This window comes from Suillus clintonianus (assembly GCF_016758775.1).
Source record: "Suillus clintonianus strain FC179 chromosome Unknown DEU56scaffold_12, whole genome shotgun sequence".
Taxonomy (NCBI): Eukaryota; Fungi; Basidiomycota; class Agaricomycetes; order Boletales; family Suillaceae; genus Suillus; species Suillus clintonianus.
This window is the reverse complement of record NW_024539236.1, coordinates 23,021-50,122: the sequence shown is the minus strand read 5'-3', so window position 1 is coordinate 50,122 and position 27,102 is coordinate 23,021. Positions and strand designations below refer to the sequence as shown.

General features: G+C 47.9%; 8 protein-coding genes across 8 annotated transcripts; 6 read left to right on the top strand and 2 right to left on the bottom strand.

The window, feature by feature from the left end:
* Positions 1–183: 183 nt before the first annotated feature.
* Positions 184–2,901, bottom strand: DEU56DRAFT_881578 (major facilitator superfamily domain-containing protein). The gene is made up of 14 exons (XM_041356105.1): positions 2,561–2,901; positions 2,301–2,492; positions 2,160–2,235; positions 2,033–2,103; positions 1,753–1,961; positions 1,657–1,696; positions 1,385–1,602; positions 1,285–1,321; positions 1,208–1,236; positions 1,090–1,162; positions 810–1,033; positions 667–749; positions 492–608; positions 184–422 (listed from the first exon to the last, which is right to left on the bottom strand). Exons 2-14 carry the CDS (start codon positions 2,419–2,421, stop codon positions 341–343), a joined length of 1,380 nt encoding a protein of 459 aa, XP_041212120.1. The 5' UTR covers positions 2,422–2,492; positions 2,561–2,901; the 3' UTR covers positions 184–340.
* Positions 2,902–3,712: 811 nt separating this feature from the next.
* On the bottom strand, positions 3,713–4,616 carry DEU56DRAFT_80166 (cytochrome c/c1 heme-lyase). The gene is made up of 2 exons (XM_041353162.1): positions 4,161–4,616; positions 3,713–4,108 (listed from the first exon to the last, which is right to left on the bottom strand). The coding sequence occupies exons 1-2, from the start codon at positions 4,586–4,588 to the stop codon at positions 3,868–3,870; spliced, it is 669 nt and encodes a 222-aa protein (XP_041212119.1). The 5' UTR covers positions 4,589–4,616; the 3' UTR covers positions 3,713–3,867.
* A 938-nt stretch (positions 4,617–5,554) lies between these two features.
* On the top strand, positions 5,555–7,951 carry DEU56DRAFT_80124 (uncharacterized protein). The gene is made up of 5 exons (XM_041353138.1): positions 5,555–5,849; positions 5,911–6,096; positions 6,154–6,861; positions 6,914–7,642; positions 7,703–7,951. The coding sequence occupies exons 1-5, from the start codon at positions 5,718–5,720 to the stop codon at positions 7,763–7,765; spliced, it is 1,818 nt and encodes a 605-aa protein (XP_041212118.1). The 5' UTR covers positions 5,555–5,717; the 3' UTR covers positions 7,766–7,951.
* A 67-nt stretch (positions 7,952–8,018) lies between these two features.
* On the top strand, positions 8,019–9,594 carry DEU56DRAFT_909088 (uncharacterized protein; the record flags this gene model as incomplete). Its single annotated transcript, XM_041357064.1, has 2 exons — positions 8,019–8,255; positions 8,311–9,594. 2 exons carry the CDS (start codon positions 8,019–8,021, stop codon positions 9,592–9,594), a joined length of 1,521 nt encoding a protein of 506 aa, XP_041212117.1.
* A 590-nt stretch (positions 9,595–10,184) lies between these two features.
* On the top strand, positions 10,185–14,529 carry DEU56DRAFT_80046 (CHAT domain-containing protein). The gene is made up of 6 exons (XM_041353088.1): positions 10,185–10,245; positions 10,301–10,535; positions 10,594–10,744; positions 10,800–10,942; positions 10,990–11,087; positions 11,142–14,529. Exons 2-6 carry the CDS (start codon positions 10,496–10,498, stop codon positions 14,097–14,099), a joined length of 3,390 nt encoding a protein of 1,129 aa, XP_041212116.1. The 5' UTR covers positions 10,185–10,245; positions 10,301–10,495; the 3' UTR covers positions 14,100–14,529.
* A 308-nt stretch (positions 14,530–14,837) lies between these two features.
* On the top strand, positions 14,838–16,431 carry DEU56DRAFT_782106 (uncharacterized protein; the record flags this gene model as incomplete). The annotated part of the gene is made up of 3 exons (XM_041352083.1): positions 14,838–14,888; positions 14,913–15,083; positions 15,148–16,431. The coding sequence occupies 3 exons, from the start codon at positions 14,838–14,840 to the stop codon at positions 16,429–16,431; spliced, it is 1,506 nt and encodes a 501-aa protein (XP_041212115.1).
* Positions 16,432–18,394: 1,963 nt separating this feature from the next.
* DEU56DRAFT_753021 (uncharacterized protein) lies at positions 18,395–18,946 on the top strand (the record flags this gene model as incomplete). Its single annotated transcript, XM_041349676.1, has 1 exon — positions 18,395–18,946. The coding sequence occupies one exon, from the start codon at positions 18,395–18,397 to the stop codon at positions 18,944–18,946; it is 552 nt and encodes a 183-aa protein (XP_041212114.1).
* Positions 18,947–25,979: 7,033 nt separating this feature from the next.
* Positions 25,980–26,741, top strand: DEU56DRAFT_79907 (uncharacterized protein). Its single transcript, XM_041353023.1, has 3 exons — positions 25,980–26,383; positions 26,440–26,484; positions 26,553–26,741. Exons 1-3 carry the CDS (start codon positions 26,135–26,137, stop codon positions 26,679–26,681), a joined length of 423 nt encoding a protein of 140 aa, XP_041212113.1. The 5' UTR covers positions 25,980–26,134; the 3' UTR covers positions 26,682–26,741.
* Positions 26,742–27,102: the final 361 nt, after the last annotated feature.

The following is a 27,102-nucleotide window of genomic DNA, read 5'->3' as shown; positions in this document are numbered from 1 at the left end:
GAGTAAGGAATCTTTGTCGTCGTATTTTGTTCCGCTAGATTGTGATCGCCACTGATAATATATAGCTAAAGTGTATTCAACCGGTTCGCACTCACCAGTGAGATGAACGATTTGATTTTGGCTGGGGCAGTAATTGTGTTGCAGTTGCTGCCTTGATTCCGCCTTCATTGATTATTCGGTCTGTGATGCAAAAAAATTGATATTCTCTAATTGATATAATGGCCTCCCGTCGCAACTCTACCCCACTCTTCTTGCCTCTAACGCCTCTCTCGTTCACACTCGACTTGAGTATATTCCCCACGCATTGTGCGTCCCTCCCAAACAATGGAAGATCGATCTGTCAGTTATTCTCATTGGTCGAGAAACCAACATCCACGCTGGCCCTCATGCGGTCACCATAACGAATCGTCAAGAAAATGATCCTAGGAAAGAAAAAAATCACCCGGTGATATATCAGCATCCTCGATTTTGCAGTTAACAAAGACGCTCACCCTTGCCCAATGAGCGCAAGGACAGCCGCGATGATGTCCGTCCACGCAACACCTATGCGCTCGATCGATGGAATGACAAGAGCAGTCGCAGCAGATATGATGAGTGATCGGATCCCCCTTGCAGTTAAATAAATGAGTTCAACATTGATAGCCGTGCTATATCATGGAGACTGACATGCAAGCGGCTGTGGCCTCTGCGCTTCGAGAGTGCACTATATCCACATTATAAGAACCAATGGGATTCAACACGAAGTCGACCTGTAAAAATTAGTGAGTTGGTTCATGCACAAAATGAGAGGAACAACTGGGAGGACTTACCCCCATTCCATTTGTATAGAGGCACAGTAAATTCAACACAAGGCCGATTGGGCCCCTAACATACGTCGTGATTAGCCCTGACGCCGCAACAGACAACGGGACCATGAACAGCCCTCCGATCCACGTCGCTCTCAAGCGGTCTTCGGGAAACCACACTCCTTTACGCTTCTTCCGCCATCTTCTGACTACGATGTCCGATAGGCGGCCAGCAACCGGCGCCCCGACTGTTAAAGATCGTGTTGGCGAACTGTAGTCTGTGACTACCATGCTCTGCACTTACTGAAGTTCCCCAATCCGTTTGGGAGAAAACACGCCCCGATGATGGCCTCATTCGCGATTCCATATCGGACGCCCTACACAGCGATCAGGATGCGATCAGAAGATGACTGTTAACTTACGATAGTATACGCCAGCGGTACGAGGAGAACTACATTGTTTGATGTGAGAATGCACTACGCAGTCAGGATCAACGCACCAAAGTCACTGATGAGCACTAGAGCCCCCGCAAGCATCTATATCCCACACGTAATTAAGTGTTGTAATCAGCACACAACGTACGCAGTAAATGCACTCACAACCGCAAACAGGTTCGGACTCCGAAGCAACAAGAGACTACTCAGAGGATTAACCCATGTGATATGAATCCATCTCCTGCGCGTCAGTTTATCGATGCCCAATGTGCCGGGATGGCCTGTCTCAGGAAACGAAGCGTATATGAGGAGCATCTCGAGCAAGCCCCATGCACCAATGGAATAATGCAAATTGCGCCAGGACCAATAATGCGCTGCCGCACCTATTCAAATACATAGCTAGAGTCAGCATTCATAAACATCTAGAATATACTCACCTCCAAGAAACGGGGCAACCGCGTACCCAAAAAGTGTGGCCTGAGACAGCTGTGTCAGTAAACCGACAAAACCATTCAAACTTCATGATTCCTCACACCAAAGAATAATCCAATAGCAGTCCCCCTCTCTTCCAATTTGTAAATGTCACCAATAACGCCAGCACCCAGCGACATCCCGCCAGCGCATCCAAATGTCTGCACGAACCGCCAGAATAACAGACTTCGTAACGAAGTCGACATCGCGACACCACAGCTCCCGACGCATAAAAACGGCATTCCCCACAAATACATCGATCGGCGTCCATCTGCGGGACTGTTGTTAGGACTTGAAACTACCGCAGCTTCACGACAAGCAGCAAACTATGGATACACGCACAGAAAGACGAATAAGCAGCCCATACCAACGCTCCGACGGCACTCGCGAAGATCGACAGGCTGACGGTTAAGCTAGGAAAAATTGATTGATCGCCAAATGTTACATCTGATGAACACACAACACGCACCTGACAACAGCATGCGTCGAGTTAAGATCTTTAGCTATCTGAGGGATGGAAGGCACGAATGTCGCTGAGACGAACGCTGATCACCGTTCGTCAGTATCACGCCTCCCCATCAACAAATACACTTTAACTCCGAGTACTCACTAGGCAAGAAACCTACAAGAGAGACGAGAAACACGATCCACCTCTTTTTATCTGGCGCGAATCTGTCATAAATAACTTCATGCGCGGTGGACACCAGCAGAGGGCTTTCTTCTGAAACCATCGTGGGTCGCGAGCTGAGCCTCGCGTAAAACGTAAAAGAAATTTATATGAATAATCATGGATGCGCAGCCCCTGTGAAGGATCAGGACTCGGTCAGGGTCCAGAGTAGCAAACTTTCCGGCTAGATAAGTGATACGGACCGAAGGAAGCAGTAAGACCGCACTCGTCGTGGGTTTAGAATGATTTGCCGAGGTGGATTGTGGGGTATTTCCTGCCTCGATGCGGTGAAGAAGCTTCAGCTGCTTCACTTGATTTTCTGGGCATGTTTTTACACTGGTGCAGCAGTTGCATGTTGAAAGACAAGGCGTTGCTTTATGCATGTGAGTATCTTCGAATACTCAGAGTCGTATCGTTCAAGTTACTTCACATACGCCACGTAGCAACGAGCATTGTCACTATAAGACATGCGTGCGCGTTTCATACTGACCTCAGCACGAAAAGTATACGGAGCTAGGAATCATCATACCGGAAAAGAAGCAAGAAAAGAAAAGAAAGAAATACACTTCATAACTCCGTGGCAACATGCACAAATATAAACCTCGAGCCCTATTACCTCTTATTACGTTTCGTGTAAGGAACTGAACACAATCTGGGATCTGGCTTCGCCACCACAGAAAGCTTCTGCATTCTTGGATTCGCGCCGAGCCGAGAACGCAGACCACGCCAAAAAGGCTTTGGATGAGACGGATCTGAATTTTTGCGGATTATAGGTGGAAGTTTTAGAGAGGATTTGTTGGGGGTCTGAGTATTGTCTTAGCTGATCCACGTCAGACAGCGACATTAATGCCTATTACACACGTAAGATATGATACGTTTCTTTCCACAAGCCCTACAAACAGCGCGAGTTATATATCAAGATACCGATGCCATGATGGATTGGTGTAGTGCGATTTGTATCGGTTTTCATTACTGATTAGAATTGCAGTGGTACCCATGCGACATGTTTCGCATCGTTGATTATACCGATGGATGGGGCAGGTGAGAGCAAGGAGGTGCGCATAAGGTGGCCGATCTCTGGATAGAGGGCTTGCGAGATAGGGAGCGCATTGGCAGATTGGATGGCTGAGGTGAGTCATTTGTTTGCAATAGAGTTTGGATGAGACGCTGCTAATCAATGTTTTAGGAAAGCAGCTTAAACCAGAACTTCCCCCTGCTTCCCACAGTCATACTGAGGGTGAATCGTCTTTGCTCCCCAAGGTCGAAGACCGTCAAGTGAACTACACGCAGATTATGGGCGTTGTCGTTTTTGAGGAGCTACGGATTGGATATATGACTTACTTGCTGATGTTGCAACCGCAGGGATACGTTGCCAAAGACAGCAAGATCTACAGGTCGAGTAGTTAGGCGAGAACGGAGCCATAGCTTGCAATGGACAACCTCAGATAACATATCTGGATTCGGTGTCAGAAGTGTCACTTGTTGAAGCTGAAAAGGCAAAGCGGACTACTCATGACTGAGATGGGGTGCTGCTACTGTGGACACTTCCAAACCAGTCCTGCCAAATGTTCTCGGCTCTCATTTTTACCCCTTCCCAGTTGTCTAAGGCAGGCCGAACATCGAGATAGAAAGAGACATTATTTGACGATGACGGTCCTGCACCCCGTCCAGTATAGAAGTCGATCACGTATCTAATTCGTGTTCCACATCGTTCGACCACCCAGTCGTGACGATCGAAGGGAGCAGAATACCTACGAAACAAAATCAGCGTTCCTTTGCGTGAACTGTGGCTGAATCACATACCCGAGCAAGGTCATGAGTCGAGCTTTTGGAGTCAGGTCATTAGGTCTGCCCTTGAAGTTTACAAGCTTCACTCCTCCACACTTTTCACCACCTCTTCCAGATTCCCATTTCATCAGCTCTGACCAAGCACGTTCGTTTACCGCGTTATGGATAGGAATGATAGTCTTCATATCTGGAGCATGCGGATTATGATTTTTGCGCGCCATGGCTGCAAAAAACTGAGCCTCTGACGGGTATACCCAATTACCGTTGTCTGTTCGGGGTATCGAAGAGACCTCCCGTTCAGTCGAGAGCGAAGACGCGTTGACTGGGTGTGCAGTGCTGCTTCCTGACGAGACAGAGGTCCATGTTGTACGAGATTTGTGGTCGACAGGACAGGACTGGTCTGAAGAATGACTGCCGTGGTCGACCGGACATTTGTCTGCCATGGCAGACGCAAAGGATAGCCTTGATGAGTCATCGCTGTCACTTTTGGTACAAAAAGTCCGAGTCTGCCCTCAAATCATCATTCTCTGGAATCTCTGCTATAGCTACCTATATAGCTAGACTCCTTTAAAATTTGCACATCACGAAAAGGCGGCATAATTTGTTGCGCTGAAAACAGCCTCGACCTTTTTGTCTTCCCACCATGGGGTTGCATTGTCGATCCCCATGCCTTGTGGCACATTGGTGCCGCTCTTCTTGCGAACTTCTACTATTTTTCTTTCAAGACGATGTATCAAAGAGGTGCAATTTTATTTTCCTTTACTAACTGCCCCATGAAGTGCATTGATCTCGTGGATTTAGTTGAAGATGTTCAAGCGTCAAATCCTCCTGCTATACCTGCAGTAAATTGCAGCATCGTTAGCGTCTTTGATTTCTCACTTTAACAGACCGCACCTGGCGCTATATCTACTATATCCAAGGAATCCACCGATAAATGTTTCTCAGGCCGCCACCAAACTCTCGTCCAGTATTATCAAATGATCGCTCAGACCTCTGTCGACTTTCACCCCCAATTTTCCGCAACTATAACTCCTAGTTCATGAACGTTAACTCTCATGTTGACTGCGGCGGGCTTGCCTTATTGATTCTGGGTGCTGCCGAGTCAGCGGGTCTGGCGTCTCCGGGATCTGAATTGGTTGGGTCTGTCGATATGGCAGCAAATGAGGCGCGGATCCTCATCCAGAAGGAGTGTCTTCCTTCTATCAGGGTCTGCCTATGGGAGACTAGGCGCGGATGGGTGGTGTGAGGGCAGCAAATATGTTTTCTATGAGAGAAGTTACATACTGCTTTGAACTGAGGGGCCGCAAGTGCCGTGGATTGCTAGAATACCTGACAATCACGGCGGCTAACGGTGGCTGTGCCTCGAAGGGTGTTGAACGTTTGAACCCCCTGAAGCGCGCCTTTAGACACACAAATACCTTGCGTGTAATTATGCTCAACGTCTTCAACAGGCACGTTCTTAGCTCATTTCCAGTCCACTTCGATGAAGTGGACAAGGCCAAGATTCTTCCAGTGGGTTATCATATATTGGCTGACTGCAACCCTCTTACTCTCATTTGTTGTTAGGTTCAAATGGAGTCTGGTGTTCGTAGCGATCCCCATATTCTTTCGGACGCCATTAGCCACCGGTCGTCTGCTGTAGCAGACGTAGCTCAAGTCGACGGAGGCTGTGACTGTATCTGGTGTAGATGGAAAAGCAACTGGGCAAGTTACTGTTGTCGAGCGTGTTGTACCGTGCACTTTGATATTTAAGATGCTTGTACAGGCTGGAGAGGCAGGGAGCGGACAGCCGAATGGATCCTTCTATCCCCCCATCCCCCCGCACGGGGCGTGCCGCTCATCGATGGCGACATCTCATATATCGGGGGCTAACATATGTGGTATCGCAGAGGAATTGCGCCTCTATATCCTTAATCTTCTTTCGTACCCAGAAATCATACGTTGCGCGTTGGTGAGTCATGCATTCCTCATCTTATGGGCATTGTTGGCTTATATTCCCCGTGAACAGACATGTCGAACGCTATATAACACGGTCAAAAACTCAGTTGAACTTCAATATACCATCGAACTGGGTATGCAAAGATTGATACCGGTTCATCCGGGGCCACCTGCTGGCTCCGTGGAGTTCTTGCGCACCCTCAGAGACAAGGCCAGCTCGTGGCGTTCCTTCGAGCTCAATGCGATACAAAGGCTTCATTATGCATTTACCACCCGTCGTCACCATCACGCGCACTTGTATGGGATTTTCAAAGCTATCACCCATCAACAACTCAGCATTGTGGCCCTGACCACGTGGCATGGAGATGTCATTTCCAAAGTTATCGATCTCAACACGTGTACGCCTGAAACAATGAAGGCCCCACCCTGCGTGTGGAAAGCGGATGGTCTATATCAAAATACCGGCACATTTTCTTGCATGGATGAGACGCAAGATCTCATGGTCACCGGTGAAATTCTGAGGGACTCCGACTTCAAATACCAAATACGTCTTCGCGCGATCTCCACGGGTAAGGGACATCCTTTGGCCCACGAATGCCGTATAGTCACTGGTAGAGCCATGATTGACGTCATTGGCAGCGCAGAGTTCAAATCTAAATGTGGGAAAGCCGATGTCCTAGGAGATCGCATTGCGCTCCACGATACAGTGAACGTTGAAGGAGATCAGAGATACCGGACGCTGTGTGTATGGAATTGGCATCACGGTGGCCCAGCTGATGTATGTGTCTTGTTCCATTTACAATTCAAAGAGCTAATTGGAACATCTAAAGGATGTGTTCTTGTGCGGCGAAGGCGATGGGGCGTCCGAAATCCGTTTTGTTACTACGGAGAAGCTTCTGGTTCTCACATCGCGCGGGCATATAGAGCTATACAATGTCGAGGATCTGTCAAAAGCACCGCAGCTTCAAGCAGGCTTTACGCTGCCCGTTAGTTTCGGAGCATATTGCCACTTCCAATTTCCTTCAGTTTTCCACAGTGTCTCAAGTTGCGCGCGTCTCACGCCAAAAGAGGATTATTGGATCTGGACGACAAACCCTGGAGATCGAGTGATATCTGTTGTGTCGTTTCTACGTTCATCGATTCTTGTCATTTCCGCTCGCATTTTCTTCATGGATATCCCTCCGTCGTGGTTTGATGCAACCTTAGAAAACGAACGCGTTGTTCCATGGGCATCATGGGGTCCACAGAATTCCCGCCACTTTCCTCATCAGAACTGCCGATTTGGTATTGGAGGATCTCGTGTCATATGGACAACTCCCGTCTCAGGTTCACCTACTTCACAATTCCAGTTGCGCATGGCCGACTTCAATCCATTCACCGTAGCGCGAGGTGTCGGCAAGGTAGTTCGGGAACCGTCTTCAATGGACCCTGAGGTCTCGGACGTGATAACGCATCTCCCTTACATGGAGGTAGCCAGTAACCGTGTTTTTGATGGCGATCTAGATGATATCATAATGAATGAGGAGAAGCTATTGGTATTTACCAACAACAACAACACTGTGAGTGTATTCCCTCCTGTTGAGCTTGTCGAGCTAATGGAAGTAATCATCTCTGAATAGGAGCGGTCACTATTTGATGAGCGGATAGCGATAGATATAAATGTCGATATAATTGACATGTAATGGGTTCTTGGAGTCGTTAAACGTCTAGCCACCATTTTTCAGACAGTGTTGTACGATACTCGGACTTGACGGACTTGCGATCAGTTTCTTATTCAATGGACACATGGCGTGTCTGATTAATGTTAGAGTTACTACGATTGGCGCAGAGATTAGAGCTATGGAACATTTGAGTACTACTGTTTGTCTTTGTGTTATTACCAACGGTTCTGCACTCATCGATTGACTTTAAAACCAACTTTACCTACTGCCAGTGATGCATCAGGTTCTACTTGTTTCCGAAGTCCTCCTGGAAATATTCGCCCATGTGGATCAAATATCATCTACTAACCCACCATCATCGGCTCGGAAATTCATGGCCGCGCTCGCAAGGACATGCAAAGCCTTCCATGAGCCTGCGATGGATTTGCTGTGGGCTGAAGTATATCAGTTAGAACCACTGCTAGGCTGTGTAGCGAGGCTACATCCACTGATATATCGTACACGTCATAAGGTCAGTGCAGACCATTCGTTTATTTCTTTTCGCTCATCAGCTATCTTGAGCATAGTGGGGGTACTCAGGCTTGTTCTACAACTGGGAGGAGTTCCAAGACCTCGAACCGATTTCTGCTCTCGAGGCCCATCAATTTTTGCGTCACTCCACCCGTGTTCGCTCATTGAATATAATGTCTGATGGCCTTCTTCACCTTCTCTCAGCCATTCCCATCGAGACATGCGTGTTCCCCAGGTTGAGGTTTTTAACCTGGAAGCCTTCCACTGGCAAATATTTGGACCCATTCCTGTCCCCCAATCTATCCCATTGTGTTCTATTGACCGTCAATAAATATCTGCAATCTATTGTGACACGCTGTGCTGCTTTGGAGCACTTAGAAATCATCACTCTGCATGCGAGCACAGTAGATGATCTGTCCCTGCTGTCTGACAGTGTCCGTTTGTGCAAGCAGCTTACAAGTCTGTCTTGTCCACCGCTCGACTGGGCAGCATGGAAGCATCTCTCCAACCTCCCTACCCTTCTCGGAGTGCAAATTGATACAACGCGCAGTGCCTTTCCTTGGCCATTGGAACGGGATATGGTCAATTCATCACCATTCCTTAACCTCAGGGATCTTTCCATCTTGCATTCCAGTGCTGCATATATTATCGCAGTTATGGAACACTCACAGTTTCCCTCGCTGACAAGGTTCGGAGTTAAAATCAAAGTTCCGTCATCGGCAGAGGCTCAGCGACTATTTTGTGCGCTGTCTCACTGCAAAGCATCCCAAACTCTGGAAGAAATCGTTATTTTCTTTGAAGATTATCAAGACGAGGACGAAGACCCCCCACCTCCGGGAAACTCTTTAACGATGCTTCCACATTTCCTGTCCTTCACACAGCTCCGATCCCTGCGGCTCTATTTGGATGGATCCCACATCTACCTTAACAATGACATCCTCTTGGAAGCCATGTCAGCGTGGCCGCACATGCACACTCTGGAAATGAGAGACTCTGGTCTTGATCCTTCTCTCGTTACATTCAACGGGTTAATCACAGCGCTCCGTCAATGTCCACACTTGCATACGCTGCAAGTTGCGATTGATCTTGTGGATATCGATATCGATCCTAATGCTGAGCCAATACAACATCCCTCCCTGCGAACGTTCAAGTTGGAGTTGGACACATCCGAGTTTCAAATTGTAGATGCTGAAGCTTTCGCTCGCATCATTTTCACCTGGTTCCCTTGTATCGACCAAGTGGGCGAACGGGCAGATGGGGAGTGGGATAAAGTCAACATGCATGTCAGAGAATTGAAAGCTGCTGCGCTGCATGCCGCAGAAACCGCGTCGAATACCTGAATATGGGATATATTTACATCCAGGGAGTTTCTACATTCCTTCGGGTCGTTCATTCGTGCTTGACGTCATCGTTATGGTTGATATTGACTATGGTTGCAACTGTTTTCTCCCGTCTGACCGTTAAACTGATGTATCGCTATCATACGTTTCTGTAGAGTACGGAGAAGGAACTTGTGCACTGGTAGTTTGCAAGTAGTCTAATCGTATTTCACATCGTGAGAACTGCCACCATGGGTACGGGGAAATTGGGCTTACCGTACTTATCCTGACGGCGTGCATCATGTGAACCTGCTTTCTCTCCTTGTTGAATTGACTCTTGCGCACTGTGTTCAATGTGGGCGCGGTTACTGGAATGGGTGGTCGTGGTTCTTTTTCTTTCTCTGGGTTGACATTCGTGGCAGTACTGCTCAGGAAAACACGCCAGCTTGTTCAACAGTAGACAAGCTGCCTAGGTAATATTGTAAAGACTGGTCTACTGTCAATTATCACTTCTGACTCTAATATGTTCTAGCTTGCAGTCACACTCTTTGCAAACCATTCCTGGTGTTTCTATAACGTTCACTCTCGATCATCCTTCCCCCATGGCACTGTCAGCTCAATCGTACTCCATCGTTTTCATCTATGAAATAAACTCGATTCGGTGTGCTATAAGTGAGTTGTACCAGGACACTCACTTTGGTCTCAGCGCTTAGTTTGATTATACCAGCGTCTGAACAGCCCTCAACAACATGATGCAAATACACGTGCAACATCATCTAAACCCTCAACCTCTTCTCTCCCTCTCAGCTGAACTCCATCCATCCACGGTCTCCATATCCCTACCCCCATCTTCTCCTATCACTCATTCCACCCTCCACTCAGCCCACCCTCGATCTTCATTGTTTTGCTTCATTGTATCATCATGTCTAGTAGCTTAGAAAGTCGGTGTATCAGGCTTGAAGGTAAATCTCTCCGTATCACTTTCATATCTGTGTCATGATCCTGACGCTCTATCTATAGCTCTCGTTGGACAGAATCTCCAAGTCCCTTCTGACCGCATTCCCGCTGGCATTTACATATCCATCAATGTCGACTCGAGAAGACGCTGGAAATCAGCCATAAGTGTCTTATCATCCGACGAATCTGTAGCGTGGGGAGATACCGTGACCCTGTAAACTCCCTCACAACTTTCGGACGCAATTCGAGAACTCATCTTCGGTCCACAGATCATCCCACGAGTCACCTGCATTATCAGTGGAGATCAGGGCGTCTTACGAGGTCGACCGAATGCTTGGCAATGGTGAAGTCATTGGAAAACTTCAAACATCGTGGGATGAGTTGCTCGATCATGATGCAGATGAGCCATTCGGTGAGTAACCTACGCATCATTCATGCATATCTACTCACGTCCCGTAGAACTGTCCTTCCCGCCCGTTTATGGTGTCAATCCTTCGCTTACGCTGAAGGCCACTGTTGTACACGCTAACAATAATCAGGACGGCACACTATTTGATGTGAGTGATACTGACCTCTGCTAGTAGCTCCTGCTGACGGAACACCAACCGTAGTCCCTCGTAGACTGCGAAATTGCTCAAGAGACAGATGCGGGCCACGCACGATTTGCTGAATACATGTCCAGCAGGATGGTCTCTCACCTGAACGATGCTTTACATCATTTTCAGTTGGTTCTGGACTGCTGTCCGGTCGACCATCCTGACCACGCAGCGGCTCTCACCAACCTCGCGTGGGCCCGCCTTCGAGGTTATATTCGAAACGATCTTGAAGACATCGATACCACCACTTCCCTCTTACGTGGAGCCCTTGCATTGCGTCCACAGGGTTATCCCGACTACACAATATCTCTCTATAATATCATTTTCGCATTAAACTGGTACTACAGCAAGGAGCGGACCACCGACTATATTCGCGAATCTTGGCAGCTATGCTGCAAACTACTGCCCCTCTGTCCAGAGGGCACCTACCTTCGTAGCATCGGTGTAGACAGTGAGGTTGATTTTGTGATCAACGAATGTAATAATCTTTCGATCGATGCATCTGACGAAGGCATCCTCCTTCTACGAGTCGTGCTCGAACGCCGTCCTCTGGGCCATCAACATCGTCCCGTTGCCCTCACCAGGCTTGCACAGGCAGTCCAAGCATGTTTTCTACGACGCGGCAGCATTGATGATATAGACGAGAGCATACAACTTGGTCGTGAAGCCGCTTCTCTGTGCCCTGAGGGACATTCTGACCGTGGTGCCTACCTGAACAACTTGGCCTTCTCACTCCAATCCCGCTTCAATCACCAAGATAAATCTCATGACCTCAACGAGGCCATCTCCATGTACGAAGAAGCGCTGCGCCTGTGTCCTGTTGGGCAAGAAACTCGTGATTGCTCATTGGACAACCTAGGGGGCGCCCTCCGCACCCGTTTCGACAAACGCGGTGATGTTGATGACATCAACCGAGCTGTCAGCCTATATCGTGAGGCACTGACGTTGCGCCCACCTGGGCATCCACGTCGCGACTACACACTTAATAACCTTGCCCTCGCGCTCGACACCAGATATGACGAATTTCATGTCATCGAGGATCTTAACGAGGCCATTGAGCTGTATCGCGAATCTCTTCGGTTGGCGCGGCTTGATGATCCAGAACGCCATAGAACTCTTTTCAGTTTGAGCTCGGCGCTCTGCTCTTGTTTCACACAAACTGAGAAGAATGAAGATATCGAGGATGCCATTCGGCTCTGCCAAGAGTCATTGGAGGCTTTGCCTTCTCTACACCCAGATAGAAGCATCAGTCATGCATGGCTGCAGCAGGCCTATCTATCTCGTTACCAAGTGCAACACAACCCTGCTGACTTGTCACTAGCAGTGGAGAACTTCAGACTGGCATCTAGACACCCCACTCGAGGATTCCCAGACCGCATCATTCAGGCATATAATTGGACTCTCGCAGCGGAGCAGCATGGTGATGAATCCGCACTGGAGGCTTACTCAACATTTTTCGAGCTTCTGGATGCTCATTTGGGAACACGATCATCAGCCACTTCGCGGCGCGAAGCTTCCACTGTCTTCCATTATGCCAGATCACTACCTGGAGATGCAGCATCGTGTGCCATCCGCAGTGACAACCTACGACACGCAGTCGAACTGTTGGAGCAGGGCCGTGGCCAACAGTGGTCGTTGGCCTCTCGACTCAAGACTCCAGTTGATGACCTCGAATTGGAACATCCACATCTAGCCCACAAATTTTTGGAGCTGAGCAAGCGTGTTTCCGACGCTGCCCAGGATTCTTCAACCATCACTGACAGAGCTGCAGCTGAAGTAGCAGAAACACAGTATAGGAGAATTACGACGCAATGGGAAGCTGCGGTAACTGAGATACGCAATCTTCAAGGTTTCTCGCGGTTCCTGCTCCCACTGTCTTACGAAGACTTGCAAGCGGCAGCGCGCCATGGCCCAGTCATCATCCTCATTGCGAGTGAATACTCATGCAGCGCCATTATTGTCCCGACATCAGGACAACCCCATCACGTTCGCTTCCCGCGCATCACTGTCGCAGATCTGGAGAAGCTCAAGGACGACTTCGCTACGGCAATCCGGCACGCGGCTCGTATGCACCCAGCGGAGCCAAGGAAGAAGTTGCGAGTACGCTTGCGGATATTGTGGGACGAGATCATGCTACCCATCGTTAACGTCCTCCAGCATGGCCTGAAATTGCAGCATCGGTCTCGAATATGGCTATGTCCGACGGCAGCCTTCACGTCCATTCCTCTCCATGCAGCTAACTCCTTCCGAATGAATGCAGATCGCTCTGGGAGCGAGCCATGCCTGGAGGATCTCTACATCTGCTCTTATACACCCACACTTTCAGCTCTTATTAGAGCTCGGCAGGCAATGAAGATGCGTGCGACTCCGTCTTTCGCGGCAATTGGACAAAGTCAACCGGGCGCAGGGCAAGGCGACGTGCTCCCGGCTGTTGACAGCGAGCTCGAACTTGTCCATACACTCATTCCTCCCAACATCAAGTTCACCAATATTTCGAAAGACGAAGCCACACAAGCAGGTGCGCTCAACGCTCTGTGGTGCAACACCTGGGTGCACCTCGCTTGTCACGGCAAGCAAGACCTTGAGCAGCCTTATAACTCATGTTTCGCCATGAGAGACAAACCTGTTACGCTGCTTGATATCATGGAGAACAATTCTCCGCAAGCTGAATTTGCATTTCTATCTGCATGTCATACCGCTGTTGGCGATGAAGAGACGCCTGACGAAGCCATCCACCTCGCAGCCGGACTCCAGTTTTCAGGGTTCAAGAGTGTCGTTGGCACGCTGTGGGGGGTTAATGACGCTCTCGCAAAACACGTGGTGGAAGCTTTCTACGAGAAGATGTTCGAGGATCTGGAGGACGGCGTCATAGACTGTACGAAGGCGGCCTGGGCACTCAATCGTGCTGCAAACGCCGTGATGACGAAAGTGCCGCTCGAGCAGAGGATGGTGTTTATCCATATCGGTGTGTAGTTTAACGTTGTTGTATTACTTTCATCTGGTACAAATTTACGAATCATTGGTTCTCTACCCTCCTGTGCTCCCTTCAAGTGGTGGTATTAGTAATTTCAGGCTGTCGTTGTGACGCCGTGGCACATTTTCCCTGCTTCAGTTGATGGTGCTTTCGGGATTGGCGTCTATTTCATGGTAGCCTGGAGACTCTCTGTATAGTCAGACTGTCAGGCAGCGAACGAAAAAAAAAACTGGCTCGAAATACTTGCCAGGCCAGGAATGCACTGGCGCTTTATTGATTATCCTTTGAGAAGCCTGAGGTCAACCTCGTTCTAGCAGGAGCGATTAGGGGAGTTCAAAGCTGGATTTCGAAGCCGATTTGGACGTGGATTTGGACGTGGATTTCGGATGGATTTCAGCTGGTCAAACGGCAACATTCGGCAAGGTGAGTTGGACTCTGAAATACACACAACGTGACTTGCACATGACGGTCTTGTTTACTGTACGACGCAGCACGCTACTTGATCCTCGTGTACTGCCTATAGATCACCTTGCCCTGAGCCATGACAAAACACAAACGGCCGACATCACAAACATCCGCAAAATCTGTTGCTCCGAAGGCCCGCAAGAATTGTCAGCCAACCCAAATATTTGAAATTTGGCACTGTTTGCGCACATGTGACATTCAATGAATTTCAATCACTCAGCAGCACGACTGTCAACCGTTTGAGTCTACTGATACAGGCTCAAGCGCTCATCATGCATCAGGCTCTACTTATTCCAGAAGTCCTCCTAGACATATTTGCGCATGTCAATCCAACACTAGACCCGTAGCTCACTCGCAAGATACCATTGGGTCGAAAATCCCTTGCTGCGCTTGCAACAACATGCAAAGCCTTCCACGAGCCTGCCATGGATTTGCTGTGGGCTGAAGTACATCAGTTAGAACCACTGCTAGGATGTATAACCAGGTTGCATTCAATAATATACACTCAGCATAAATGGGTCAGTGCAGACTGAGTAATCGTTTATTTCTTGTCGTTGATTGGCTAACCAAGCATCTAAATAGTGGACGTCCCATGACTACCATAGCACCTGGGCAGGCTTGCCAGATCTCGAACCATTATCTGCTCACGAGACCTGTCAATTTCTGCGTCACTCCGCCCGCGTCCAATCATTGATCATACCATATCATGATCGCCTTGTTCACTTTCTCTCAGCCATTCCCATCGAGACATGTGTCTTCCCGGGGCTGCAGTCGTTAACTTGGAGGCTTTCCACTCCCAAATATATGGACATCTTCTTGCCCCACACGCTGCGCAAGTGTCATCTATCGACTGTCAACGAAACTCTAAAATATCTTGTGGCCCGTCGCTCTGCCTTGGAGCACTTAAGCATCGACCATTTTGATCCGCGCGCAGCGGATGAGCTATCCTTGCTGTCTGACAGTGTCCGTTTGTGCAAACGGCTTGTACGTCTGTCTTGTCCACCGCTCGACTGGGCAGCATGGAAGCATCTCTCCAACCTCCCTACCCTTCTCGGAGTGCAAATTGATGCAAAACGCAGTGCCTTTCTTTGGCCATTGGAACGGGATATGTTCAATTCATCACCATTCCTTAACCTCAGGGATCTTTCCATCATGCATTCCAGTGCTGCATATATTATCGCAGTTATGGAACACTCGCAATTCCCCTCGCTGATAAAATTCACGGTCCGTCTCGAACTTCCGTCTCCAGCAGTGGCTGAGCAACTCTTTCATACACTATCGCAATGCACAACATCCCAAATCCTCGAAGAAATTGACATTATCTTGGACGACTATGAAGACGACTATCCAGATCCAGACAACGATCAAGACCCTCCACCCCCAGGCAACATTTTGACAGTGATTCCACATCTTCTTTGCTTCACACAGCTCCGAATCCTGGAGCTCGATTTTCAAGGTTCCTACATCCGCCTTGACAATGATATCCTTTTGGTAGCCATGTCAGCTTGGCCGCACATCCACACTCTAAAAATAACAGACTCGAGCCTTCGTCCTTCCGTCACATTCCGCGGATTGTTCACAGCGATGCGTCAATGTCCACACTTAGATAGCCTGGAAATTGTGATCGATACTGAGAATATCGATATCGATCCTAATGCTGAGCCAACACCACATACCTCCCTACGAACATTGGAGTTGGAGACAGACCATTATTGGGTTAGAAACCCTGAAGCTGTCGCTAGCATCATCTTCACCTGGCTCCCTTGTATCGACGGAGCTGGTGGGGGGATGGAGAATGTCATCTTCTATCTGGAACGTTTGAGAGCTGCTGCGCTGGATGCCGTAGAAGCCGTCTCATATAATTGATGTACTCATGTTCAGGGAATATTCCGGAGTTGCTACATTCCTTCGCGTTCATTCGTTCGTCGTTGCTTTGCTATTGATTGTGACTGTAGTTTTCTCCCGTCTGACCTTTTGACTTATTAACCTCATTCAGGCTACCGTTATTTCCTCACATCGTTGCGTCTCGGGTTCAGTCACAAGTAATTACTTTGGAATTTGAACATGTACGGCTTGGACATCTATTATTTTAGCATAGTACGTAGGATTTAGCATCCTTTGTCGCAAGTTGCTACATACACCTGTTGCGCAACCAACTCGATGTAGAAGCGTATGATTGAGCCTCTCAAGTGAACTTCGTCCCCGGAGTATAGCATAGTGCATCAGCAGCTTCACTCAAGACGACCCCAGCCGGATATCAAAGATCAATCTATCGGCAAGTTGACGTATCCGTAGCCGATAAACAAACATCCACGCTGGCGATCGCCATATCTAATCGTCAAGAACATGATCCTAAGAAAAAAAAAATGACGCAATACTATATGAGCATCCTCGATCTTGTAGGTGACAAAGACCGTCACCCTTGCACAATGAGCGCAAGGACAGCCTTGGATTTATTATCTGAATAACAACACTAGTTTAAAAAATGAGACGTACCTTTTTGGTCAAGCTTGTTCACAGCCTTGTAAGACTCACGAACCAATGTACAGAGCGGTCCCGCAAGGTTCCCTTGGTGACATCCAGGCGAATCTCAGATGGTGGTAGGATTGGGAAATCGGGAAGAGCAGAGATGGGGAGGTGCGGAGCTGGAATAAATGAATCATAGCTCGGAGGAAATGCAAGCAGATGTTGTGAGCCAACAGAAAGATCAGTAGCACTATCCTGGATGAAATATAAGTGACTGATCAAGACGGGGATCCGACGTTTAGACCAGACAACTTGATAAACTTACTAAATTATATGAATGTGCCCCCACCCCCAATATGCTGTCACTAGCGATACATATGCAGCTATCTCAGCCGTCGACCGGGGATCAATTGAGCTCTATTGAGCTAGCATAAAGTCAATCTGACTCGGAGACTCCGGTCCTTCAGTGTACCGAGTCCCGACTCCGCGAACGAACATTTGTCATGTCACATTGTGACAGTGACAGAAACAAGTTGTCGAATTTCAAAGAGTTAAATTCTGCGTAGTGATGGCCAGGTCCAGTTCTGAACTGCGGTTCGAACCTGGACCGTTTCGAACCTGACCGAGGTTCGGTTCAAGGTTTGAGCAATAGGGAGGACCGAACCATTGGTCCGGTCCACGGTTCGAGGACTTACAGAATTGCGGAACCGGTTCTGAACAGGTTCGAACAGGTTCGAACCGGTGGCAAGTCACTTCGCTATTTGGACGAACAGAGTACCAAATCAGTAACGCAAATGGGGTGAACAGGGCAAAATCCTGATGTCGTCGCATTGTGCTGATGGCATGCACCTAACTTAGGGTTCGGGACGCAAGTTGGTTGCGCTAATTGGTCCCCCACCAATCACGAGCCAGGACAGAATTAGCACTACTATTATTAGGGCACCGGCAGAACACGGTAGGTACACAGCATTGACAACGACCTACCTCTATGTTCCCTCGTCAGCCGTCATCCTCACTGATGCCCTCAATGTCACAGTTGCCTTGTCCGCGTCATCCGTCATCTCGGATACCCTGGCGGTCTGCAAGGATCTGGCACCACCCATTTTACCACACTGGTAGGCGCCAACAATACTACAAGTGATCCACACTAATTTTGACAGATTGTAGATATTATTGATCTCAGTACCATCTGCAACTCCAACACCTTGACAACGCCACTTCAGATTCTCAAATTTCAATCACGAAGTCGCAGGTAATTTATCAAACAATTTACAAAAGAATATTTCCTGAGGTTTTTTTGATAGCTTAAAGTTGGGCGGCTTGAATTGTATGGTGAGCTGATCTCTTATTCCCGTCCACAATTATGGCGTCTGACCAGTGTGCTGTTGGTCCTGATGGCCGTCTAAAAGACGCTTCCGAAATTACATGGCACAATGACCCAGACGACGAGCAACCTTTATCTGTCCCTAAGCCTGCTAAATCTACTCCAGTAATACACAGTCTCTTCACTAGTGCTCGGCGCAGCACTCGCGCACCTCGACCTTCAACAAAAATCATGGATCCTGACAATGTTGCCTCGTCCAGTTCGACTCATGGCAAGCGAAAAGCAACAGATGATCCAGCCACCAAACGACGAGTTGTGCGCAAGACCATTGCAGAGTCCAGTGCATCTGGTGACTCAGATGATGCAGGATATGATTCGGATGGTGCTGCTGACACCGAAATCGAAGACAATGCGGAGGCCTCATATGCAATAACCAAGGCCATGGGGGATGCAGACCGTGAAGCTGGCACGACTCGCTCAAAAAGTGATCGCACTGCAGATGTTCGCACAATCTTTGTCAAGAAGGACGATTACTTGGACCCACATACTAGTTCCCTCGAGTCTGGACATATCTGCACGGTTTGTGAGTGAGTTGTCCCTTTACTACTTACTTGATGCCGATTTTAACCTTCATTTTGTAGAAAGAAGGGTGTTCCAGCTCGACATTGTTTCTTTAAGGGTGGTATGTCTACGCTTCGCACTCATATTGCAAGGTAAGTGCTCCGCATTGTTACTGACTACTATCGCTGATAGAAATATATCAGAAATCCAGACCACTTTAGTGTTTATGAAACACGGTGCAAGACTTTACAAATTTCTATGAATCCACGAGCGTGTCCGAAGTCTGATGGAAGTCTCGAGCGGTATGTTTTTGCATTAACGCTGGTATGATTTATCTTGTTACTAATCGCACAATTTAGTCAAGGGAGTCTTGATGGTGTTGTAGTCCATCAACCACGAGCACCGACTTTCACTACCAGTGGTCTTCTTGACTACATTGTTGAGCTCGTCGTGTGTGAAGACAAAGTAAGTGTTTGTTGTTAAAATAATAATACACCATTAACCAAAATTCAGGCATTCCAACTAGTGGACAAGGGACCCTTTCGTCGCCTGTTAACATATGTCCGTCCAACTTTGTCTGACAAGGACATTCCGCACTGCAAGACCCTTCGTGAGGAAATTCTCAAGAAAGCGAAGGCTACTGAAGTACGGGTCAAAGAAATTCTCAAGGTACGCACATTAATTAATGCAAATGTTCGAGCATTAACATCAACGGTGCAGGACATACCTGGCAAAGTCTCATTTACTTTCGATGCTTGGACCTCTGACCCTGGCGACCCATTTCTTTCTGTGACTGGCCATTATATACACTCGCCACCAGAAAATCCCAATGACTGGAAGCTTAAAACTGAACAACTCGCCTTTAGTCCAATCGAAGGACGCCATTCAGGTGCGAATATGGCCAACCTCCTCGTGCGCACTGTTGACCGCTATAGTCTTCGTAAAAAAGTAAGTCCATCTCCTTGCTCTACTTGTACATGACACTGATAAGCATTCAGATTGGATGGTTTACGTGCGATAATGCAGCCAGCAATGATACGTGCCTTACAGCATTTGCCAACACCATCAACCATGACAATGAGTCAGGTGCGAAACAATGGGATCCGGTAGAAGGACATATTAGGTATGATTTTTACCTTATTATTTTCAGCGCTGGCACTGTCTCACATGCCAATGACAGATGTATGGAGCATACTATCAATCTTGCTGCTGGGCATTTCCTCATGGGCGTCTCACCAACATCGAGTCGAAAACTTTTGAAGAAGATCAGAGCCGCATTGAGAAACTCGGAGCTGGATGGCAGTAGCATAGATTTCGATGCATTGGATACAAGCTTGGAGGGGATCGACGACGAAGGAGGGGAAGAGTGCGAGAATAATGATGACGATGATGAGGAGTTCGGAGTTGGTGATTCAATTGGGAAGGCTCTGGCGCTTGTAAAACAGGTTCGTTCATCTCATCATTTGTATGAAAGGCTTATCTGACAATCTATGAACTATTTCTCATAGATCCGTGCATCACCTCAGGCTCGTGCCTTCTTCGCCCAGTCATGCAAGCAAGCCGATATCCCTGTCCTCGAGCTCATGCAATGGGTACGAACTCGATGGGCTTCCATGCACAATTTCATTGCGCGAATGCTGTTACTGCAGAAGGTACATAGTGTCTCTTGTGTTGTGTATTCATTGGTTCACTGTTCTTCACAGGGTGTCAATGTTTTCGTCAAGCTTGCAGATGACAGTGACGAAGTCCCTAACATCAAAGGCAAATGTTATGCAGACTTTCGGCTCGATAAAAAAGACTGGGAGAAGATGAAATTGGCTCACGAAGTCCTTCAGGTTTTGTTTAGCTGTACTAACTGTATTGTCGTGTGCTAATGGTACTTATAGGAACCAGCAAGTGCAACACAAACATTTTCCAGCTCTCGTGATCCTTCTGTTTGGCGCACCATTCCAGTCCTTGAATTTTTACAGAAATCATGGGAAAACATGGCTGCCCTCCCTCGATTTTCTCCTGTACATGATGCTCTTCAAAAGGGATTGGCCAACGTTGCGAAATGGTATGACAAGACAAAGGACACCAGCACATATTTTATTTGTCTCGGTATTGTTTTTACTTCCATTGATCTGTTACTACGGTGCTAATGTCTTATATTCACAGCACTCGATCCTAACGTGAAGCTCGCGTATGCTGAACATCAGTGGGACAAAGAATCATTCGACATTGGGCTCAAAAGTTTCGAACAAATTGTAAGTGTTGGAGCTTTGTCTCTGATTTTTGCTGGCTCATTTCAATAGTTCGACAAGTACTATGTCCCCACTGTCTCAGTGTCTGCAGACCCGAACACGGAACAAGTACCAGTTGAACATGGCCAATATGGCCGTTCATGGGTCCTTGCTGCTGTGCAAGCCCGTCAAGTGTCTGATCGCGTGCAGGCTAAGCCTCGTGCTGAACTTACAGCATACTTCCAGAGTCCCCTCGAGCAAACTGAAGATGTTGTAGGTTGGTGGGGTGTAAGTTTTTGTTATCATTGCGAGTCCATTTGTATCTAACCTAGCTTAATTACTGCAGCATCACCAGTCATTATATCCAACACTTTCGCGCATGGCCAGGGATTATCTGGCTATCCAGGGTAGTAGTACAGCATCGGAACGGGCTTTCTCGAGTGGTGGGCTAACTGGAACGAAACGACGCAACCGTCTCAAGAAGGATGTGTTTGAGAGCTTGCAGCTGCTAAAGAGTGCATATCGCAATGGTCACATCTCAGCTGCTAGTGATGCTGAACAGCATCTAGATTCATTGATTGCTGCACTGCGTGACGAAGATGACGAAGATGACGAAGATGGTAAACTAATGTAGTACAAGTTTACCTGTCTGTTCGACTCTTATTCCTACTATCGAGAATCAAGTTTTTTGACATTTTTTGTTTTGGTTCGGTTCTTGGTTCGAACCCTCGCTGAACCGGAACCGGACCATTATTGGACCGAACTGATGGTCCGGTCCACGGTTCTGTGTACTGAGAGGACCGAACCATAGGTCCGGTTCTTGGTTCTCTGAATTTCCTAGAGAACCGGACCGAACCGGACTTTTCCATCACTAATTCTGCGGCAGTCGCGTATCTCAATGTCCCATCTGTTCACCGGTTCACCGATTATCGATGATTTCCTCGGATGCAATTTGCAAGGGAGGGCTTCCGGATGGGCGTTCCATGTCAACTTAAATTCATGCTGAAACACTTACGGTTATCATTCTTTAGTTCTTCGTTTGACGCTGCAACATTGGATGGTAGTATATCTAGTACGAATGTCATCGTCATACGTCTACCGAGTTCGTCGCTCACTCCCATTCTCTAACAGTATGACCCTGGTCTCTAATGATCCGAATTGGTGGCCATCTATCAACTCATATCGTATTTCCAGTTATTTTGTAGGTTCGTGGAAAGAGTCGGGTGATGACAGTGATGTCTCGATCTAACCTTGGCTGCTGTTTTGCAGTTGTCTATTCTTCTGGGGTGACATATGATTGGGGTGAGCAAGATAGTATCAAAGAACCGCTGATATATTTATTGTATCTCCAGCACTCACATTCGGCCAAGAGGTAGGTTTATGCCATCACCCGACCAGTCGTCTCGCTAAAGAATAGTTTGATAGGTCGAACTGATCTGGGTAAGCAGTGTCCGATGTCATAAGAACATAAAAATACAATTAACTCGCGGCAGAGGCAACACTGGTCCCTCATGACCATTTTGTATCTGAGTGTATGTGGCTTGCGTTGTCAGTGTGGTTGGCAAGTTATGCTGACTTGAAACACCTAGCTGCGCTATATTGGGATAATATATGTTGTGTATGTTCAGAAGGCTGGCTGAGCAGTTCGTATTGTGCTAATAAACCATCTTACAATTAGTGTCAGCATACTGTGTATGTCTCTTCATATACATCGTGTTTGTTTCTCCTGACCGGCGCGATACAGATGGTGTTCCGACAATCTCAGTGGGAGATACCGTGAGTAGTTGTTCTGTACCAATTCATGTGTTCCCGTCGACTCAATTCCATTCCCGTGTAGGGGTAAGTGAAATTTGACCAATGTGTTGGATCGACGTAATCGGTGCTACAGCTGTGAGTTTTCTCGGACTGTATGATCTTCTGTGACTGATCACCAACCGGATCTGTCAGGCTGGATTATGTGGCTCGCACAAAATTGCACGAATTGTGTCGTGAATATAATATTAAACGGTGAGCTATGCAGCTGGACGGCCTGCAATACGTTAACATGGCTAACTGAAACATTACACAAGTCATCATGATTGCTCGCTTACACGCCATGTATCAGAGATCTAAAAAGGTGCTGATACTTCTCGTCGTCATCTTCCTGGCTATCAACATCTTCGACGGGGTTCTTGCCGGAGTAGCAATCAGGTATACTTCAGGGGGTAAGCTTAATTTTGATCAAAGGCTGGTGCATAAGGCTCACCGGCGAATACCAGAGGAACTCATTCTCTCCGGAACCTATCAGTGCAATTTCGTTGCTGGAGAAGTCTCATTTTTGTTTTTCATTACTTGGATACTCGCCGCTGTATGGGAGGCCATCACACTATGTCTCGCAGTTTGGATTGCAGTCAAACACTTCCGTGAACTGCGAAGATATTCAGCAGGAGGGATTGTCAGGGACTGTTTCACGGCGTTAATAAAAACTCACGTGTTTTACTTTGCGAGGTGAGCCCATAAATTCAATGTGTTTCTCTATTTCCGCTGAAGTTCTGCTCTTGTTAGTTTCATTGCCATTAGCTGTTATTATTTCGCTCCGACGGTATGCCCATGTCTCCTGACCTATGCATGCGACCACGGTTCATCATTTTTATAGGACTCATACTCGGTTGACGCTCATGCTGGTCTCAGTCAAATGCTCATGATCATGCAGTTTTTTGTGCTGGGGCCCCGCCTGATCCTTGGCGTCCGAGAATATCATGCCAAGCTCGTGGACAACTCCAATAAGTCGACCAGCATGGCTTCGATTGTTTTCCAGGAGCGCGTGCATGTGTCAGCTAGCAATAGTGTCTAGTACGATGTGATTAGTATTCGATATTAATATTGTGCAGGGAACGGGAAAACTTCTTTTGCTGCCAGTTTGCCGTGGTACTTATGATTACTCGGTGTTCCAACATAGATTTTAGAGAGAAATAGTATGGTACACCATCGTAGTGACCATGTATTTGTAGAAGGTCTCGCAACTAAATTCCTTGACGCTCAAACTGAGCACCAGACTTGTCATCCAAGTCGAACTAAGTGCTTTGCGACTTCGTGCTCGAAGGATAGGCACCACCGCACCATCGATCCACTCATCATTGTCCCTGCGTTCATGATACAAATGCCATTGCAATGAACTGAAAGGCAGCAGTGACTGACTGAAGCCATGCACACCTTCGTCCACCCAGGCCACTCCGTGAATCAGAAGTCAATAATCATTGTCCCAGAACAGAATAAAGGTAAAAAATATACATGACCCCGCTCCTCTTGCCTCCAACGCCTCTCTCGTTCACGCTCTCGACTTGAGTATTTCCCCCACACATCTTGTGTTCCATCCAAAAACAAAGGAAGATCGATCTGTCAGTCATTTTCATTGGTAGAGAAACCAACATCTACGCTGGCCCTCGTGTGGTCGACATAACGAGTCGTCAAGAAAATGATCCTAGGAAAGAAACACAAAGAAGCAGCACAATGTCAGTATCATTGACCTTGCAGTCAAAACGACCCTCGTCCGTGTCCAATGAGCGCAAAGACAGCTGCGATTATGTCCCTCCACGCAACATCCATGTGGTCGATCGATGGAATGCCAAGAGCAGTCGTAGCGGATGTGATAAGTGGCCGAATCGCCCTTGCAGGTAAATGAAAAGGTTTAAGTTTGATGTCCGCGCCTTTATCATAGATACTGCCGTGGCTAGCGGCTGTGGCCTCTGTGCTTCGAGAGTGCAGTACATCCACACCATAAGAACCAATGGGATTCAACACGAAATCGACCTGTTAAAATTGATTCATGCACAGGGTGAGAGGAATTAGCTGGGAGGACTTACCCCCGTTCCATTCATGTAAAGGCGCAATTAATTCAACGAAAGACCGATCAGGCCCTCAACATACGTCGTGATCAGCCTCGAAGCCTCCAATAGACAGCGGGACCATGAACAGCCCTCCGATCCACGTCACTCTCAAGCGGTCTTCGGGAAACCAACGAAAGGTATATGAGAAGCATCTCGAGCAAGCCCTACTAGGGCACTAGAGGAATAGTATAAATAAATTGCGCCATCCAGGGAACGAAATGATTGCGAGAGCGTGAGGAATCGTATTTGCAGTTGTTGTATTTTGAGATATCGCCGCTTTGCATTACAACCAATATTTTGAAGTGAGCTGAGAACCGCGTGCCCTGGTGGATTGGTTCTTCCAGTACCTGGAGATGTTAGACGTACGTACGTTGCAAGTACTTACTACGCGAAGAATTTGACCTCACAGGATGTATTATAGGATACCCACCGCACCACATCAACGCCGTGATCACACATACCATTCACTTCTTACTTTTTACTTGGGTATCAAACTCCCTTTTGAAGTTTCGTGGTCTCGCAGAAAATTCGGGGTTGGCATGCCTTGGATCGGAGCAGGACGAGGGAGTGAATCATGAGCAAAGTGCGTCGGCTCTACTCCTTAACTGTGTTTCCTGCTCGGACTTTTTCACCTCCTCCCTCGCATAGATGGACAGCCAAACACCCTTTGCATGCATACCTAACCTCCAAACCATCCTCTACACCATCTCATACACCCGTCACATTAGCTGATTCAGAAGCCCCAGAACAGACGAGTCATCGGCGCTGTATTTCTGCTTCATCTTTACTCGTTCTGTCATCCAAAGTCGGCGTTCTCTGATTAATATTACGATCTCCCATCGCAGTCGATCGCACCATACCACCCTGATTCTTTTGCCTCCGATCCCTCCCTCGTTCACGCTCGACTTTGCCCAGGTCCTTCAAGCCACTGCTGCTAGTCCAGCTCGAGCAGGCACGAATACGTCCGGGACGTTCAACACAAGAAGCCAGCATCGGAAGAATGAGAAGCGAACGTATCGTGGAGGAGGATGGCTGGGATGTGGTAGAGCTTGGTGGTGAAGAGGGATTTGGGTAAATGGACGATCTACGACAGCTACTCAGTCTTCGCCCTTCCACTCCTGAATGAAATCATGCACTTATCTCTTTGTTCTTGGGCAGCAGCGAGCACCCCTCATATTGTGTTTGCCGGGGTCACGGCCTCACGTTCCTCCTTGTCCTCGAGTATCTCAGAGATTGTTCAATCTAGAGGAGTGCCAGGTGCCTCAGGGGTTTCAGGGTCTCCCGGGAGAGCGCATGACATGTTCTTCAGCTTTGACGATCTCCAGAGTGTATTAGTAAAGCGATCGGAGCTGGAGAACTCCTGCGACAAAGGGGGCATGGTGTGGAATTTACGTGGTCTGTCATATGTTACATTAACGACGTCGTTCCCGTGTAGGCCAGCATTCTGCTGTCCCGAGCATCACACACGCCCCTGAATCGTGTAAGTATAATCCAATCCTGGGGAACGAATGAACTTTCTGTGACTGAAATTCTCCGTCTCGTGATCAGCAAATTTACGAAAGCTGGTACTCCACGCTGCAACCTCCATTGCAAAAGGAGCTATCATCATTCCTCGTTTTCGCTCCCCAGGAATGTTTGTCAATCAGTAGCACAAGATTCGTTTCTCGAAGTGACTAGTCTACCACACCCTGGTACTTCCAATTTCGCTTGCCATGAATTTTTGTCAATGGCACAAACCCACGGTGTTCCGAACATCGCATGGGCCCCTGAATCATGTAAGTGATTCGGCACTCTCAGATTGTGGGGTGAGGACATTCTATGTACATACAGAAGTGACTCAAGCCAATTTGTATTACTGGGGGACACTCATGGACACTCTGGAATGTCTCTGGATCTTGGAACCTACGAGGACCGATCGGACGCGAATCGCTCGGCTCGAGGAGTGTTCAAGTCTGTGAGTCACAACTTTGTACAGAGGCTTCACCCCATACCATAAGTGATGCTTCTTAGGCTGGCTCATGGTCACTTACCGTAACAGCCCTCGGCGAATCCAGATTATGGTATCCCCGAAGCCGAGTCTTGACTCGGGGCCTGGGGC

Excerpts from the sequence above, each read along its gene's own strand:
- DEU56DRAFT_80046 (XM_041353088.1), top strand. The coding sequence starts at position 10,496 with ATGTCTAGTAGCTTAGAAAGTCGGTGTATCAGGCTTGAAG. Across the intron at positions 10,536-10,593 it reads TCGGTGTATCAGGCTTGAAG|CTCTCGTTGGACAGAATCTC; the intron begins GTAAATCTCTCC and ends CTCTATCTATAG. Across the intron at positions 10,745-10,799 it reads TGGGGAGATACCGTGACCCT|ATCATCCCACGAGTCACCTG; the intron begins GTAAACTCCCTC and ends TTCGGTCCACAG.
- DEU56DRAFT_80124 (XM_041353138.1), top strand. The coding sequence starts at position 5,718 with ATGGAGTCTGGTGTTCGTAGCGATCCCCATATTCTTTCGGACGCCATT. Across the intron at positions 6,097-6,153 it reads AAATCATACGTTGCGCGTTG|ACATGTCGAACGCTATATAA; the intron begins GTGAGTCATGCA and ends CCCCGTGAACAG. Across the intron at positions 7,643-7,702 it reads TTACCAACAACAACAACACT|GAGCGGTCACTATTTGATGA; the intron begins GTGAGTGTATTC and ends ATCTCTGAATAG.
- DEU56DRAFT_80166 (XM_041353162.1), bottom strand. The coding sequence starts at position 4,588 with ATGGCAGACAAATGTCCGGTCGACCACGGCAGTCATTCTTCAGACCAG. Across the intron at positions 4,109-4,160 it reads CGACTCATGACCTTGCTCGG|GTATTCTGCTCCCTTCGATC; the intron begins GTATGTGATTCA and ends TTTGTTTCGTAG.
- DEU56DRAFT_881578 (XM_041356105.1), bottom strand. The coding sequence starts at position 2,421 with ATGGTTTCAGAAGAAAGCCCTCTGCTGGTGTCCACCGCGCATGAAGTT. Across the intron at positions 1,603-1,656 it reads GGTTGCCCCGTTTCTTGGAG|GTGCGGCAGCGCATTATTGG; the intron begins GTGAGTATATTC and ends GTATTTGAATAG. Across the intron at positions 1,237-1,284 it reads AGTGCTCATCAGTGACTTTG|TTCTCCTCGTACCGCTGGCG; the intron begins GTGCGTTGATCC and ends CAAACAATGTAG.
- DEU56DRAFT_79907 (XM_041353023.1), top strand. The coding sequence starts at position 26,135 with ATGCACTTATCTCTTTGTTCTTGGGCAGCAGCGAGCACCCCTCATATT. Across the intron at positions 26,384-26,439 it reads CCTGCGACAAAGGGGGCATG|GCCAGCATTCTGCTGTCCCG; the intron begins GTGTGGAATTTA and ends GTTCCCGTGTAG. Across the intron at positions 26,485-26,552 it reads CACACACGCCCCTGAATCGT|CAAATTTACGAAAGCTGGTA; the intron begins GTAAGTATAATC and ends TCTCGTGATCAG.